Below are 18563 nucleotides of genomic sequence, written 5' to 3' on the forward strand. Positions count from 1 at the left end.
TAAGAATGTTTTGTGGCATCTGAGCAAGTTAATTTTGTTTTGTAAAAATGCATTTAGATCATTGAAAGAGAAGTCTGACAGGTTGTGTCATGACTTGATTCATAGCTTTGAAGGAAGAGTGCCTCAAGAAAAGAAGCAGGGTAGCAAACTGCAAAAATCATTCAAGAGTTTGAAGCTATGGAGGTTATCATAAGGGGTATTGAAGTTGTACAGGAAAAAAGAGAAAAGGGACAAATGTCTCTTAGTAGTAATTATCTCTTGCTTAACCTCAGAAATGACAAGCAATTTGAATATGATGCATTGGCATGACTAGCTGGAAGTCAGTGAAAAGATTTAATTGTGTGTATCTTATCTGATGAGAGGGGGTTTTGTTTTGTTTTGCCTTTAGTAGCAACATTTTGGAAAAAAACCAGCATATGATAGAAAGGACTGCAATATTCAAAAGAGAAATGCCTTTTTCACGTGAACAGAAAACAGTAGCTGTGGTGTTAGGCGCTGACTTTTCTAGGAGCTATGCAATCAAGTGTACATTAGTGAGGGACAGGCGCAAGGGCAGAGCAATAACAAGAGCGAAAATGGTCCAGATATAATTCAGATTTGCAGTCTTGGACTGTATGGATCATGCTGTTAAATGCTGATTACTTCATAGAGAAGGTTATATTTCTATGCTAAGTGTTTCATAGGAAAGCTCTAAGCAGTTGCTCCTTTAAGTACTTTCATACTGGAAAGCAGTATCTAAAAGCCTTGTGATTTCTCTGTTGCTGTCCTGAAAGGTCAGGGAAGAAATGCGCTGTGCTAAAGCATGAGGTATGAGCCAGTTAGACAACTTTCTGCTGGTGGAGGGACTGTTGATGCTGAGGTTGGCGATCCCTCTAATGAATGCAAGTGGAAGGACATACAGAACATGCATATCCTGCTACATGCATAGCTCTGCTACTGTGTGTCCACCGTGTTCCATGAAAATCAGGTGAAAAGGAGAAAACTTCAATTTAAGGACCTTTTCCATTTCTTTTTGTTAGGCACTTGAAAGGCATAATAAATATTTAATTTCACACATCTTGAGTTGTATAGTGTCTTCAGTCTCAAGTTATTCAGAATGAATTATTGAACCATTTTTAATATTAGAAGCAGTTCATTTAAAAAAAACCCCAAATTTAAAGACACTGGCCACGAGAGACCTACCACTGATTGGGTTTGTGCATCCAGCACACTTTTTGGCGTAGAGGTTGCAAAAGCAGCTCAGGCAATATGCAAACTCATCCCTGGAGGTGAAGCGTTGTCCGGACAATTGCTTCTTGCATCCAGTACAAACGAAGCACTCCTTATGCCACGGCTGCTCCCGGTAAGTAACGCCTCCTGTAGTGATAGGCTGTTTTATGGAAAGTAAGACAGAAAGTGTTTTCTTGAGGGTGGCAGGTTTGTATCTTGATTTGGTGGAGAGGAAGGGTGATGAGGTTTTTGTGGGTGGGAGGAGGGAAAGAAGGCTTAGCAGCAGCAGCAAAATAATAATTTGGGCTGGAGTTGGCCTCAAGAAAAGCATGCAAGTGATTTATTATAATTTCGTAATTTATACAAAGAAACCCTATACTAAAAGTACTTTATTCTCCATATATTGTATAATCTCACTCTCAATTGTCCTCTTTGTTTTTAAAGCTAGTCTTTGTATGTTGGTTTTCATATGTGTGTGCTAGGATTCATCTCATCTCTGTTCCTTCACTTGTCCCATTCTTTATGGTGAAGGAACTACCTTACATGTTTCAACTTCCCTGTTACTTTCCTTGGCAAAGACTTTTATTTCAAATTTTAGCTGCAGTCTTTGCTTTCTGCTTCTCCAGATTTTGATTGGAGTTTTCATCTTATAACAAGTCATTGCCTACAAAACCAGCTCCACTGATGTTAGACAAACTGAACATGTTTTGATCCTTTGAGCGTTCCTAAAAAGGCTGTAAATTTGGACAGTTTAATTTTTCTTCCTTTCTCCCCTAAAGGGAGATTCCCTGGGAATCAGGCTTGTATGTGATCATGCGACCTAATGTGTGTATGCATCTGTGTCTTTGCTTCTTTCCCAAGTATTTTTGAGCCTGTTCTCAAATGTGGTTAAAATTGGACACTAGACAGAGTTTTTAAGATATGGAACTCCTAGAAACTTCTGAAAATTGGTGGATGGATAGAAGGTAGTAAAGGTAATTAGGTATACTTTAGGTTGTTAGGTATACTTTAGGTCAAAGGCTGAAGGAAAAATTTAGCCTTTACCTGTTTGCTTTTGCCTGTGCAGCAGCAAAGATGGAGTTGTTTCTGGCCAGCTGATGTGTCTGACCAGACTGCAGCTTTGCTTGACTGGAAGGGCAAATGAACAGGTAGCACACGTGGAAGAAAGTCTGGATAGTGTGGGCACAGGTGGTGGCTGGAAGTACGCAGAGGGTGAAGGGAAACAAAGAGGAAACGGTGGCAGCGGGAAAGGGAATTTACTGTGGATATAGCCGTAGTTTTGATTGTCTTTGCCTATGTATATATCCATAGGAAACTGAGATTCGTTAGTTCCGTAAGTGATGAGGCGATTCTTTTCAGGAAAAAATTCTAAAATTCTTATCAGGGTCTGTATATAGAATTCAGGAAATTCACAAATAAAAGGTCCTTAGCCTAGAAAGTCATACTCCTGAACATATTGAGTTTACTAGTGCTTATTTCAAGAATGGCATTTGCTCTGTGTAAAGCTTATCTCTCTGTCTGGAACTTCATTAGAAGATTAAAATATGATCAGTGTTAACTCATCGTCCTTCCAGTTGGAATGTTTGCATATGTGATATATGATGGGTTATATGGGAATGAGGTTATTCCAACACAGGGTCGGGTTTTTTTCCTGTTTGTTTGTTTGGTTTTTTTTTTGTGTGTGTGTGGTGGTTTTTTTTGTTTGTTTTCAAAAACATGTTCTCTGTATGCTTTCAATACAAGGCAATCTTTAACCCTGAGTAAGAGAATTCTCACTCTAGTAAATGCTGTGCCTGGTGCAGGATGGGAGCTGAAATTATATAAACTCTTAAAATCAGTTGATTCCGAATCTTTTATCTCATATAGAAAAAAAAAGGTATTCTACCTACTTGGATGTAAAATGGGATGGACTTCAGTCCCTTAGGTTTTAGGTAAGTAAAATAAGAGCACTACCTTCTTGCACTGGACGCACTGCATGGCAAACTGCTTTTCATAGCAGGGTACACAAAAGTTTTGATTGTCCTTAGGGATGAAACTCTTTGTCCCAATAGGCTGTTGGCAGCGATAGCAGATAAAGCAGGTCTCGTGCCAGCTGTTGCCCTTGTATTCCATCTTCCGAGTACCTGTAATGAGACCAGAGCATCAACTGAACAACTTCTGGTTGAGACTGATGCAATTTGTAGCTCTTGTTTGCCTGACAGCTGGCTGTCAGTCAATAAACAGTGCAGCTATGAGCTAGAGGCTGTTTCATGTTCCCACCAGCTTTGCGTGGTCTTGGGTACCATTTTAAGTTTTTGGAGAGAGAGCGGTTGTTCTCTAAAGAAGAGAAACATTTACTGCTAATAATGAAGGCTTAGGACACCTTTTTGTGGCATTATTGGAATTAATAATGAATTCTAATACACAGGAAGATTCTGGGAAATTGGGGAGACACCCATAAAAGCAGCTGCTAGTGCTGAGTGAAGATAAGGCCATTACTCATTAAAGATTGACTTCGTTCATTTCGGGTCCCTTTTGTTTCTTTTTCAGACAGCTGGTTAATTCCTGGCAAGCTTCTTGCCTCCCTTTCCCAGTAAAATATAGTCACTGTCTGAGAAACAGGATTATTTCGTGTCTGCTCTTTGGCCGTGTTCCTGTTCTCATTGAAGTCCACTATGAATTTGCAAATGTTTTCCAGGTCTTCTGCAACACCTATCCTAAATGTTTTTCTGTCTCTTGAAACTTTCAGTAAGAAAGAAGCTTTCTCTCTGTCTTCATTTCTATTTAAACCATAGTTGCAATGTGAAAGGAAAAAAAATCTTTAAATAATCCTTTACTGAAAAGCAGGAAAGTGATATTTTAGGTAGGAGCTAAATGTACTGCTCTAGAATGCAGTTTTAGGGTACAGAGACTGTACTTTACAGATTCAGTGCACTGTATGACAGGTGGACTCTGAGCCCTTCCAGGAAACTGGAGATGCCCTATGATATGGAGAAACTTCTTTGCACACTATATAATTTCCTACGTACCCGTTTGAGTCAGAATATCTGCTACTGGCTAGAAGGGTGAACAAACACATGATGCTGTTACGGTTGTGTGTTACTCTTGAAGCCTGTAGCAACAAATGTGATGTCAAGTGCTTGGAAGACTGACAAGCTGATTGCATGTTGACTGATTGCAGGATGACGAACCACACTAACTCCTTTGATGCCAACTCTCTCCATCCCCGTTATTGCAGGGTGAAGTTTTACCATTTTTCCCTTCTCAAGCATTAATTCCTCTTTGTTTACCAGTTGCATATTTTTCTTCTTTTTCTTTTTCGATCTCATTAAATTCTGCCCAAAAGCATACTTCAGGATTTTTTTTTTTTTTTTTTTAAGAATTGACTTGCGGGAGTGTAGTAAGCGAGCTGTTAATTATCTTTCTGCCTAATGCTCACATGCTTGAATATTTCTGATCCATTTTATTAATGGACACATTTTACGAATTACGCCCTCTATGTGCTGGTGACTTTCTATATCATACCAAGGAGCAAATAAATCGGTTCTTGAAGTAATGATGTTCTGGAAAAAGGAGAAGTGGATACATTGCTTTGGAATACTCTAGAATTTTATTTTCACATTTTTAGCTGTTCTATCTTTGGGATTGTGTTGTCACTGAAGCACAAGGCAGAGGGAGCCTTGTTTGTTAGCTGCTGGGCTGAAGTCAGTGGGAGTTCAGTTTGCAGGAGGACTGAAAGATCAAGCTTGCAATTACTTTAGTATTTAATGGGCATGTCATGATAATGCTTTATTAAATCTAAATTGTACATTTAGTGGAGCAAAGCAAAGGGCAAGTGTAGCATTAACAGTCTCCATAAAGGGTATCCAACCACTTGCTGGTTCTTTCAAAATGAGTTATGCTTCAGATGGTGATCATAGTGCCCTGGTGTAGCTCCTGTACTAACATGGTGTGCTGTATGAGTAGAAAATACATGGTGGATGTACTGCTCTCCAAATGTGGTGACATCATGGCTATCTTGAGTAAGCAGCTAAAGACCAGTTGGTGGTTCTAAAGCTTCATAAAAATTTATTTCTTCTGTTTCAGATTATAACAGAAGAAGGCATTCTCTGGGTCGCTGTATATCCAGCCTCCATTACTACTTATCAATCCATAGCTAGCATAATAGGCAAAAAGAGATCCATTCGGTAAACTTGCTGATATTGGAGGTGAATTTGATGAACAGTCTTGAGAACATATAGATGTATGTAGTTCCAGCTTTAAAACTAGCACTGGCTTTTCCCAAACGTGTCAGTTGTTAGTGCTGTATCGGTAAAAACAGGTGCACAGGGAATAATAGGAGATGCCTAAACTCAGTCATGAATGGATAGGGCCATCTTTTTTTAAATGTCATTGTTGTTTCTACTTATATGTCCTGTTTCATCATCAAGCCCTCATTTTTACACCTTAGGTGCAAAATGTTGTGGTTTTCAGCTGCTGTCTAAGATGACCTATGTCAGAACCGGCCAAGGAAAAATTTTACTGGGAAAAAAAACTAGTAATTGTTATGGAGCGTGTATGTAGATTCTTCAAATTACCTTTTAATATTTTATTTCTGGAGCAATATTCCTTCCACTTTAAGCCCTCAAATCATCACAGAATGGTACAGTATTGACATGAGCAGATGAGGTTTTAGCAATCTATTACTATAATCTCATGTTTCATATTGAAAAAGAAATAGCTCTTTCCTGTTTCTTCATATCTTTCTGCTCAAGAAGACCTTAGCGGCACTTTGATCAATTTTTCATTTTTATGAGAGAAGCTAAATTTAAAGTAATTACATAAAAAGCTAAATCATGAATTAAGTAAGCTGTTAAATTTGCAAGCTGCCTCTGATCTTCAAGCAGTGGGAGCCAGTCAAGGTGGAGTACAAAGCTTGGGTTGGACAGAAAGATCAATTTTAGTTGTCCAGCCATCAAAAGCCTTTTCATGAATACTGCTGTAGAAAATTATAAATCACATTAATAAAAATGCTAAATGAAATAAATACTAATTTTCAAGAGTAATCCACTTAATATGAATAACAATTCAATCATGATCCATTATCAAAATTATGTGTTCTGGTCATGGAAATGACTTAGAATGCACCATTGACTGGATTTTACAAAGTTCACCGTGAGTTACCAGAGATTATAGTCAAGGGAAAACATCTGTCACAAATGTTGCTGAGTTTGGGCTTGATATTTAGCCTCATCTTTTCTTAGTCCAAAAAGTGAGCATCCTAACCTGGCATAATAGTCTTCTTGCACTCATTACATTTGGAAGAGTATTCGTTGGAGTAGCAATCAGTACAAAGTAGATGTTCCTCTTTTGCAGCAAAAGGTTTGTCCACCAACGAATTCTTGCACTGGAAGCAGTGGAAGCAGTTTTCATGCCAGTGACGGTCCTTGTAAGACAGATCCTGCAGAAATCCAAAACCACAGAGTAAACGGAATGAATAGTTTGCACAACTGAAAGCTCAGAGAATGTAAATGCGTCCAAATCTGAACCACAGCCAGGAGCTGAGGCTAATTCACACAGCTCGAGAAAACAAAATGTTCTGATGAAGGTGAACTTATTTTGCTATGATAACCAAGAACAGCTCATGACAGCTATTGACCCTTTTTCAGTTGAAGGTAACCTTCATTTCTTGTATGTGGCAGAGGAACAGCTAGTTTCATTTAGGTATTTCCTTTGAGAATAAAGCCCCATTTTTGAGTCAGATTAAAACTTGTTAACCTTATAGGTATAACAGACTTCCCCTATTTGTCTTAGCTATTGCTGATTTCTAGGTCATTTCATAGACGTTCATTGCTGGACAGAAATCTTTTTCCCAATTACTTTCTGGTATTTATTCAGTTCAACAGATTTACACCAAGGGTGGAATTGTTCTGATCTCTGTTCCTTCTTTTTTTTCAGTGCAACTAATTTTTACCAAGTCTTGTGTTTTGGTTTACCTATGTTTCAAATGTGGATCAGACTGAAAGATGAGAGATCACATTGTACCTGCAGCCAGTGATCCAGAACACTCTGGCCCAGGGATTAGCATGGACACGTAAGTATTTAAAATACTCTCCGCAGTGGTGCTTTTATTATTTAAAAAAAAAAAGGTCCTTCTAAAAATTGTGACCTAAAGGGATGGATTGTGCCTTTTAAAATTTAAATTAAGGTGGTCTAATCATGTAACACTTGAACAGTGTCTTTGGACTTCAAACAAAACGGAGCTTAGATCATTACAAGAAAGGGTGTCTACCCCAAAATATATAGGCTTTGGTTTGAGGTGGGAGTGTGAGGGGCTAGTATTGTCATGAATGGGGAGTACAAATATTCAGCAGAAATGACTTCTCAGGTTCTAGCTCAAGATCCCCTATGTATTAATTACAAGCACTGAATGAATCTGGTTAATTGAAGGAAAAGAATGAGTTGTAGAATATCAGATTTTTTAATTGTGTAAATGGAAGCATCACGATGTGTTCAAACATAACCTGGCCTAAGATGCTCTGCGTCACTCAGTACAGTCACAGGTAATCCAAATGTACAATCTTAGCCCAGAGCAAACAAAAGATACTGTGGATTTAAATTAACCTAAAATAACCACGTTATGTCTGCAGGAGCCTTGTTGTCATCAATAGCTAACAGGAAACACTGAAATAATTCTGCCTAGCTCAGCTGATGTGTGGTAGCTTGTTAAACTATAGTAACTTCAGTCAGAATTTGACCATGTGATAAAGAATTTTTTTTTGGACATCTGCGCTACTCACCTAAATTTCTTAAATCACTGGGAGTAACAGTTGGTACCCAATGTCTTTCACCTCTGAGGTTGCACTCTGCGATAGAATATCTAAGCCTCCTACTTTACAGCTTTCAGACAGCTCTTTATTCAGCTTAGGAATTCTAGTCATTTCAGCTAGCTCCTTTTGAAACAACCCAAATTTCTAACTGTAAAATTTTGTTTTTTTCTAATAGCAAAATGAAAAAAACCTTCTTTGGAAGTTGTTTACATTTTTTTCTCTTTAAATGGAGTTTAATAACCTAAATCTGATCTCAGAGGGGAATAATATTTTCAACAGAAAAATACAACATACAGCCAACAGAGTTTTCCAAAACATGAAATTTGCCTGCTAGAAAATAGAATGACAACAGATATGTTTTTCTTTCTCTTGTCTCTTTCCCACTTGATGCCTTTCTCCTCTTTTTGCAGTATTCTGCAAGCTATTTTTTATCTCCAATATTCATATGCTGTTATCTGCTTTTGTTTTGCCTTGTTTTATCAATAAAATTATAGCCTGGAGAAGGTGTGTTCCTGTTAGGAGTAATGAAGACAAGGATTGTCAATAATGAAAAGTTTGATCCTTGAGTCAGTTATGATGGCAGCTTGTATAGACACTATCTGGGTAGGTGAAAGTAGCAGGTATTTCATCATGGCAAGGCAATGAAGCACAGCTACAATCCAAAGTACCCAAGATACAGACTGAGTTGAATCTTCAGCTGCCTTGGATGGTTATAACAGATACTGTCATGGAATGTAGGAGGAGTCTAAGATGTCTGGCTTTGATGTGCCTGCAGCAGAATATTAGACCGATGAAATGGGTATTGCTTTCTTTCTCTGAATCTGTCTCATCCAAAGCAAGCAAGTCCAAGGTACTGATGAAACCGTTTCTGCATCATGATTGTTCTTAGGCCAGTATAATAAAGTCACTGGAAATCAGGTTTGGTCTACTTCAGTATGGTGCATGTGTCTAACTGGAGCCTTTGGCTTGTACATAAGCTGTGGCTGTATTGATCTGGAACAGGTTCTGCACTCTTGCATGTGCAACAGAGAACTTGCATGTTCAGAACTGACTTCACGCGTGTCTGACTGTTAGGCTGGTCCGCAGTTAAGCTGAAAGAGCACTAACTTTACTCTAAGCATGTGAGCTCTAGATTACGCTAGCTGATTGTAACCCAGATAAATGTGTTCCAGCAGAAGGTACAAGTGATATACAACTAATTCCTGTTTATTGTGTGGATTTCCAGGAAGAACTAATAAGGAAAATTACTACTGTGGACTCGGTACTGGAGTATATCCTTAATACACTGATGAGCATGACTTCTCAGCCACTTTATTCAGCCTTAGGGAAATGAGTCCCTGGTGCTACCTATTTTAACTGTAGTTTTAAATGCAGCTTCCTATGTTGCCTAAAAAGTCTGGAGAATGACTCTTTTTGCGATCAATCTGTTCATCTATCTATGAAAACTGACAGCCACGTGTTCTTGTTAGGTGAAGCACAAATAAACACAGATAAGAGACTGAAGAATTACCATAGATTGAAATTTGAGGAGTGGAACAGTGTTTACATATATAGAGGTGCATGCACACAGATGCTTGTGGGCATGGTCTGTCCTGTACAAGTGTTTTGCAGCTGAAGTGCAGAGAGAACCAGACTAGTTCCAGATGTGCTACTAGTGAAAAGAGAAGGGGAGGAGGGCAATGCCTGTCTCTGCAGAGCTGCGATAAATCCCACAGCAGAATTTGCGGGGAGAAGTATTTCTTCTGAACATGGAAAATAATCCTTGCCTTATCTGGTTTCATCTGAAGATAAAAAGTAACCAGATTAGCAAAACCTGAAACTACTCAAATTTGAATGGGTGCTTTTCTCAGCCTGATCTGAGAATCAGCTTCATCTGAAATTTTCAGCTCGGTGTTCCTTGGGATGACCAAATGAATGGTGGATGTTTCTCAAACAGATGTCAGAGTGTGGGCCAAGTGGAGGTCCCCTGTACTCTTTCAGATGACTGACTGTAAGAATATGGTGAAACCGAAACTTAATGCAGATCCTATTTCTAGCCAAAACTTCAGAGTCATCCCAAACCCAAATGAGTTTGAAACTTAGGGTTTTGAAAAGCCATTATGTGATTTTTAAACAATTCACTTATTTTCATGGCGTCATCCCCAAAGAAAACTGTCAAGATGACTGTTTTCAACATTGGCAAAATCACATTTCATAGCTTCTCCATAGTTCTGTGTAGTTTTGATCCAGCATGGTTTATTGGGCCTCTAGGATGGGACTGCCGGTGACTTCTTTTGTTTTTTGAACTAGAAGAGCCCCAAGACTAGAGTTACCAGGTAAGTGGGTTAAGCATACACTCCTCATATCCTGCAACTGCATTGTCTTCTACTCTGGCTTTATAAGTCTAAGTAAACTTAAGCCATTATGTATTACCCTTTCTCTTGAACTGGCTTTCAACAGGGACCCAACAGGAAGCGGGAGATTAGAGAGGTTATTACCAGACGAGTAACGGTATATGTTGGTTCATGAATGAAGACTACATCAGACTTCTTTGCTTGACGCAATGCTCTTTTCAGAAGGTTGAGCAGAGGAAATAGGGTATGACAACAAAATGCTGTACAGGTTTTAGCCATGTACACCCTGTAGCAAAACAAATATGATAGACTGGTACTTCCCCATCAAAAGCATGTTTAGAAAAGGTAAAAATAGATGATACTGTGCTGAACCCAGCACCTTAGGTATATGAGAAGAGATGAAGGTATCTGCCTCTTTTACCATTCTGCTTCACAGCAACTAGTCTGATGCTCAGTAATGCACTGAAAAAGTGCAAGGTTTAAACATTAAAAATTGAAAAACAAATATTTTCTCCCTTTCCTGATCCACATTACTAGAGGCTTTATTTTTTTGTTTAGTTTGAGCGTAAGACTGACCCTTTTGATTAATTTTTGACCTGCGTACTGACACAGTAGCTTTATCTCACAATCCACTTTTAATTTAACTCTCACATTTTGCAGAGAGCTTTTACCCCCTCCTGCCTGCCAGGGCCAACTTGTGGACTGCATTAAACACTGGATTATTGTAGGTATTTCCTGGATTTGTGATGGTTTCTGTGCCATAGAGCCTGCAAGGAAACTATTGAAAAGCCAAAATCAACCAAAAGTCACACTTCAGCAGTTAAGCAAGTGAGAACATAATGGATGGATTTCCAGAAAGAAGTGTGAAACTGTAGGTGTGGTGAGTGTTCACCAGGGATGTAGGTGATGAAATGCCAATTCTTTTTAGAAAGAGTAAGTTTCAATTAGAACCTGTTGGCATACGGATAATGTGTAATAGCTGTGAGAGAAATGGCATTGTGTTTTTCTACTGCCTGCCAGTGCCTCCTACCACTCACTATATGATGCTTTTAAACTGTCTGTGAAAGTTTCATAAACATCAGCTAGAATTGTTCACAATTAACGAAATGGCCTAAGTCCAAAGGTGTCATTCGTGTTTTTTTAATGCAAAAAAACAAAGCTTTTAAAATAAAGAACAAATTAGTTATTACTCAGTTACATTCACAGTTACCCATAAATTGCCATAGGAAGATTGAAAGAGAGTGAAGCAAATTCTCTCCTGATTGGAATTCAAAGAGAGCTTGTCTTCAGGATAGTTGTCTTATGGGCTCTCTGTGCCATAGCTAAAACAAGGTGAAAATCTGGCATCAGTTTGACCCTCTCAGAGCCCAGTGCTGTCAAAGTTGGAGTATTACCAGTGTCTGAGCAGGCTTAAGTTCAACTCAGGTGAGATGATACTATGGATCAGTGCTGATACGCTACAGTACTGTCAGAGATGGAGAGTTGGCTGTCCTCTTGTCAACACTTCTTTTACTTTGGTGAACTTTGGGGTTTTTTTGTGCAGTAATTTACACCCTGACAAATAAACATTTAAGATGCTATCAAAGCTAATTCTTGCTTTGCACTCTTAAGGAATCAGGAGCTCCAGATCTTAATCCTAGTCTTTAGTATCACATTTTGCAAGTCCTGAGAAACATCCATAGACTAACTATATAGGTGTCCTCAAGAAGGAAGTTCTTCGCAGGGTGAAAATAGGAACATCTGAACTGTAGCTGGGTTCTCAGTTCAGCACTTCTCTATGTAGAGGAACAGCAGTGGCCAAGAAGGGACTTGAAAAGGAGGATCCGAGGTGAGAGCTATATGGAGCTTTTCAGGTTGTAATGTGGATGTGAGGGTGGGCGCCCCTGCCACATGCAGAGGCCTGGATGTGACCCTTTCTGATAACACTGTCAATCCATTAGGTTTTAGTTCCAAATTTTACAGCTGTATAAAGACTATGTCAGACCATACAAATAAGTACGGAGTCCATTTTGTACATGTAGTAAACATACTGGTTTAATTCCCAAACACAGTACATTTTATCTTCTTTGCTCAGGGGAAAATGCACATGCAATGTGTAAATATATATATCTATATCTAAAAATACATACATATGTCTTGTGTATGTATATATGTGTATATTTCTTATGTGTTTATATACCTCTATATATATACAGTTTAATGAGGAGAAGAAGCATGAATTTTTGTGGCTTTGTGTTTCATGGCTGAATTATGCTCAGTCATACAGTGCAGAAGCTTTGACTGAAACTTATCTTGTGGCTGAGGCACTCATAAGGGCGCTCTCAAATGTATTCTCTAGCATCTGTTTCTGTCATTGAAAAACTACTCTAGTTTTCCTCTCAGTGGGAACATTAGTAGGATCTCTTTTTCTACCCAACCACGTTTTTTTCAGAAAACTTGTAGGAATTTAAGTTTGCAACTTTTATCCATCTGTCAGAATTCGGTTAAAATTGGTCAACGGGTTCAAAACCTGTAGCATAAAGCATGGGCAGGCACAAACAGCAGTCGCAGAAACAGAAAAGGACATGTTTGTTTCTGGTACACTTTATAACTCTTCAAGAAATGTTTATTTACTATCTTATAGTTGTGTTTTCCACATATAGTTCTGGTTCTTTATGATGTAAAATATTCTTATATTGCAAACAATTAGGGGCTTTTTTTTTAATCTGCTATTAGAGTGTATCTTGCTTAAAAGTACAGAAGAGCAATATATCAGATAACACCCACACTCCCTAAATCCATAAATCTGGGTTGAAAAGTTCAGCCTGATTAATTCCTGAATACTTTGTCCGAGATTTGTTGAAGCTGGTCCAAGTTTTTAAATTCTTGAATATCAACACATGGAAATATCTTCTCAGGGGATTAGAAAGAGACCTTAAAACAAAAGCACATTCTGGAATGGGGCAGAAATGTTTTGCTTTTTCAGGTCAGGTCAGCTGTATCTCTTCTCTAATCTGAATATTTATGAGCTGTAGGAAAGCTGGCAGTTTTAGACCCTCTTACAGATTATTGCCAGTTCCCTGTCATGAGAGTGAGACATTCTCACCTTTTTAAGGCTTCTGAAAGGGGCTTTCCTACTGATTTGCCAATAGGGTGGGATAGATCAATTTGGAAGATATGAGACATTTATTTTTCCCGATCTGAGTAAGCATATATTTTTATACCTCTGAACTAGCGATAGAGTGGTAGTATCAGTAATAGGGACTACCTGGTGCTTCTAGAGGTATGGATCAGCAATCAGTAGGAAATCAAACGTCAGACCTCCTCATACCAGTCAAGAATCCCATGGCCATGCAATGCAAATTGGTGTTCGAGTGCAAACTCACTCTGTCAGTGAAACTCTCAGCCAACTTCGAACAGGTCAATTTTGTGCAAGGAGGACGTATATTGGATGAAGTCTGTCTGCAGCAGTCCAACAGACACTTCACTGGATGGCTCAAATATCATCTGTCTTCATTCAGTCAGAGTAAAACTGGCATGAATTCTGGTAGTTTTAGTTAATTTAAAAGCAATGCAGGTGTACCAGGTAGGTGTTTCCATGTGGTGCAGCAGTGCATAGCTCAAGCAAGCAAGGGTTCTGCTCTGTCCTTTCCAATCTTTAGTTAGACTCCACTATCATAATTCCATATTTAAAAGGCTAATTATTCTGTGTTCTAACTGACTTATTACTTCTGTCAGCATTAGCCAGATTTTTGTGGTCCGTGAGTTGGTAGCTTTTCTTGAGCGTGTCTTGTCTCTTGATGACAACTGAGTTGTGGTCACTGCAAAGCCAGCAGTCACTTAGCTCCCTCTGACCCAAAGGTAGGCAAAATCAGCTTCTGCCACCTTTCCAGATCCCAGCTGGCCCCAAGGACACTTGGACTCTCCTAGTGAGTTAGAGATACTTTCTAGCATCAGATCGTCCTATGCCTTATGGGAAGAAAGGAGTGTTCTTCCATTTCTATTTAAACATGCCTGGTAAAGAAGGGTCTGCCAAGTGAAGTGGTGAAGAGCAGATACAGGGGTCCAGAAAGCATGCTCTCCCACCAAAAGAAACCCCTAGGTAGCTGTAAGCTGGATCCTTCCAGGTGATAGCACCGTGTCTCAGAGCTATACATTCAGGCTACTCTGGCAAGATTTCTGTAACAAGACACAAATCTGGCATACCTTGCAGTCAGCGCCAATAGGTTTTTTGCATTCCTCGCAGGTGTTGGAATAAAGATTTTCATAGCATTTCACGCAGTAGGGGCTGTCTTCCCTCAGGATGTACTTCTTGCCAAACAGGGACTCTTTGCAGTAGTGGCAGTCAAAGCGTTCAGTCATGTTGGTGTCTGGAGTCCAGCTATCCTGCCACAAAGACAGAAATAGGCACACATCAGACTGAGCTACACTTGACCCAATCCCCCAAGAAAGGTTTATAAATTCTGGTTTATCACATTGTACCTTGATTTTAGTTCAACTTTCAGTCAGATAAATGAACACTATAGGAAGAAACCGAACTATAAATTTTGCAGTGCTGGGTACTGACAATAGCGCATCTATATTAGCCATCCACTGACCCATCACATGGGATTTGTGATTGGGATTTGACCAATAGGTCCAAAGCAAGAAGATGTCTCTGTAGGGGATGGAGGGGGCCAAGTACATTAAGAGCATAAGCCAGATAATCTTCAGAAGGAGCAACTTCTCCTCCATAACGCAAGACAAAGATTTGCATTGATGGTAGACTATAGTCATGCACAGGCTATTGGGCTCCACTGTTATGTGCTTCTGCTCCTTCCTTCTCTGCGTTCTCAGTGAGCCAAGGTCTGGCAATCATTACGCTGCAGTGACACACCAGCCCTCTCTCTCTGCTCATGCATGGGACTGTGGGCACTGTTAACAGCAGGAGATGTGGGGTCAATGTTTGTATATCTGATTCTTCTCTGATGCAGTTGAATGAGTTATCCAATAGCCGTAGCGTACTGGGACACAAATGGGAGCTAGATGCCCTGGTTCAGGCAAAAGTCAAACAATGGTTATGGATGGGGAAAAGTGAGTAGAAGAAACTGCAAATGATGTATCAGCTTGTCTGAATTAGGGACAACTGCCTGTTTGATCCTCAGGTCTTGTTATGTCTCCAGCATTTTCTAGATGCACACACAAGCAACAATGACACAAATGCCTTTGATGACTTGCCTGAATGTTCATTATTGCCTGGGGCAATTTATTTTGAGTTTCATTGGAGTCATCAGCTTCTTTCTTAACCTGAGGCTTGCAGTGTGTGTTGCACCTGAAATCTGTTTGGAGGTTACAGCTGGAGCAGGGCATAGCTGCCTGCTTAGGAAGGGGAATTTCCCAGAGAGAAAGCACATTCCACCTGGACTGCATGATCTTCAGTGCCTGCCAGGCCTCATCTCCTCTTTAAGCCACATTTGATCTGTAAATCCTTAAATGTTTTGGGTACTAATGGCTTAAGTGGCTACCTCAGTCTTTCACACACAAGTGACATTTACAGCAGCTGCACTCCTTTTGCCAACTTCAGCTCTCAGTTTTAAACAAAATTTGTTGCTTGCTTAATGTTCTTGGCACAGGTTGCTCGATTCTGGAGTTTGTCCTCTTCTGGCAGTGGGAGTCACCCTTAGGGCATTCTGAAATCCTGAGTTTTCCTCCAGGATTTCATTTTTATTATTATCTTTTATTCCCTATAGCTGGGGTTTGTTTAAGGTTTTAGGGCAATCTGAATGGGCGAAGTTTGTTAAGTTTGTTTTGATGGCTAGAAAGCTTTTTTTTTTTTTCTTCTTTTTTTTAATGCTTGGTCAACTGCTGAATTGTGTGGTGACTAGCACAGACTAAGGGGCAAGTGCTTTTATATGTGTGAAGTAGGTAAGTGATGGCTCAGCTGCTAGGAAGTCTTTCGAACGCCAAGTAACTGCTGAAGAAGAAAGAGAGACAAACTACCAAACCCCAAAATGTACTTGGAAGAAAAATCCTATCAGCTGGTCATCTGTGATACTGACAACCCAGAAGGAGTAACAGTCCAGCTGCTTTGACACTACAGATGCTCTAGGAACTAATTAACTTTCTTATCTCAAAGGGGCGCTAGGAGTATATTAGGTGCTCTTGGTCCTTAAGGAGTGGAGAGGATCATAGGGACTGATAACAAAAAGACAGAAAGTAAGAAGACTTATGCTGGAGAGGGGAGAGCAATGACTGCCCAAAGTTCCCCTCTAGCCCGTCTCCAACAGCAGTGGCTAGTAATGAAAATGTAAGGAGGAGAAGAGGGCCGGTACAGAGTGACCTTTCCTTAATAACTGCTTCCAGCAAGTTAGTCTCCTCTTGGAGCAGAGGTGCAGTCTTTACCACAACATTTAAAAGATGATGGTGGGTTTACTTTCCCCTCCAATTTGAGCTGGTTTACACCCCCAACCTACACGATACGTTTGTACTTCCCATGAAAGAACTAGAGAGGACTTAATTTCCTTCAAGGAGTAATTTCAGCAAAATGAATGGAGTCAGACCAGTATAAACTGGTGTGTTTATGTATGACCGAGTCTGAGAGGAGTGATAGCTTTGTCCAAAGAGTCTGTATTTAGGACAGAAATCTGTACTTTTTACCAGACTTTAGTAGATATTTTTTCCAAATGATAAGATTTGGTTGCGCAGTTAATGTACGTTATCACTAAGTTAAAGTGCAAGCAGGAACCATTTATGAACTTGCATTTTTCACTTTTCTTCAGAATGAGTTCTTTCTAGCCCTGAATTAGAAGTAGATGTGTGATACTGAAGAGTGAAAAATTTCTCTGCAGTCAAGATGTGCAAAAGCAAAAAACAGAGTGTGTGATTCCTTTACAGGTTCATACCACTCTGTCCTTCATCCAAAGCTGCTAAATGTAAAATATAGAAGTGGTTTGTGACTGGAAGAAGGATGATTCCCTTAGAGGTGGATGTTCCTGTCTCTTGGTCACAGAAGGTTTCTCAAGTGCTGTATTATTTTCTGGGTGCTTGTCATAGGAGCAGAGGCAAGCATTATTTACTAGATTTATTTAATAATTTAATTATTTAATAATTTATTTAATAATTGTTTAATAGTCACTGCCACTATTTTAGAAAATACCTGAGCACTTGCCTCCCTATCCTCAAAGGGATCTAGTTTTGTTAAATGTGCTCTAAGATTGTCACAGTGGATTGCCCCCCTCACGCTGAGCAGGGAGAGGCAGGCCTGATTTTTATGTCCCAAACAGATTTAGGGGTGAACTCTGCTCTACGAAGACACTGCAGGGGCAGCTTTGGATGGAGTCCAAGGCACAACTCCAGAGATCTGGGAAATCAAAAGACAAGAAAGGAAAGTTTCCAAGATCTGCATTTTGGTTTCAGTTACGTGAATCTTTTATTGGATCTGGGACCAATTTCAGATCCAATATTTCTTAAAGTTAGGAATTCAGGTTCATATGGTTTAATTCAGAAAGCTGGAATCCAGGGTGAAGCATCCCAAATTGCAGACTGTTTAGATCTGGGCCTTGGGTTGGACCTTGTGATCTACTATGTGATATTTTGAGGATATTTGATAGTTTTTTTCTTCTCTGGAGAGAATTATATGTAAAGTAATAATGGGGCCTATCTACTGTGAAAAATTTCACAGGAATGTGAAACAAATCATTTCACTGTTGTCTTACAAACAAGAAATGTGAAATCATACTGAGCAATGTTTTTGACTGTTGCTTTGTACACACGGTCCTTTACACCACCAGTCCGTTGGTTCCTGTCATGTACAAAAATCGTGCTTAGCTTAGTGCAGATTTTATGCACTGCTTTGGGCTTTAAGAAAAAAAACAAGAGACTTTCACAGTTCTGGATGGAGACAAATTGCAATTCAACCTCCTTGCCATTGATCTATTTCTTCGTCTTGTGTTTGATACTTGTTGACTGTAAAGCTTTGGGGGCCAGAGGCTCAACTTCATTACACATCTTTGTGGTACAACAAGGTCTTTAGATATTATCTCAGTAGTCATTTTATAATTAATACTTTTTCAGATTGGTCTCAATATTATCATGAAGGAGGAATTGATTTTTCTGCCATACAGTCTCCCTCCTACAACATTAGACATAACAAGTACGTCTCCAAAAGGAAAAGCGCTTTCCATTGCATGCCCAGAAGAGAAGTTACAGCTTATGCCAAATGTTAGCCCTACTCACATTGTGTCTTCCAGGGAGTAAGAAATGGCAAGAAAATTAC

At 39.5% G+C, this 18563-nt stretch overlaps 1 protein-coding gene across 4 annotated transcripts in view; it reads right to left on the reverse strand.

Moving 5' to 3' along the window:
* FHL2 (four and a half LIM domains 2) overlaps positions 1 to 18563 on the reverse strand; it is a 46281-nt gene that overhangs the window by 1182 nt on the left and 26536 nt on the right. For 2 of the 4 annotated variants that reach the window (XM_068425125.1, XM_068425130.1), the window contains exons 2-5: positions 14516 to 14695; positions 6454 to 6628; positions 3163 to 3332; positions 1183 to 1369 (exon numbers count right to left, since the gene is read on the reverse strand). In XM_068425125.1, coding sequence (XP_068281226.1) covers positions 1183 to 1369; positions 3163 to 3332; positions 6454 to 6628; positions 14516 to 14671 — 688 coding nt within the window. In that variant the 5' untranslated portion in view covers positions 14672 to 14695. The remainder of the gene's footprint in view (positions 1 to 1182; positions 1370 to 3162; positions 3333 to 6453; positions 6629 to 14515; positions 14696 to 18563) is intronic. The other 2 variants (XM_068425127.1, XM_068425126.1) reach the window with 1 other exon arrangement.

This window comes from Nyctibius grandis, chromosome 2 (assembly GCF_013368605.1).
Source record: "Nyctibius grandis isolate bNycGra1 chromosome 2, bNycGra1.pri, whole genome shotgun sequence".
Taxonomy (NCBI): Eukaryota; Metazoa; Chordata; class Aves; order Nyctibiiformes; family Nyctibiidae; genus Nyctibius; species Nyctibius grandis.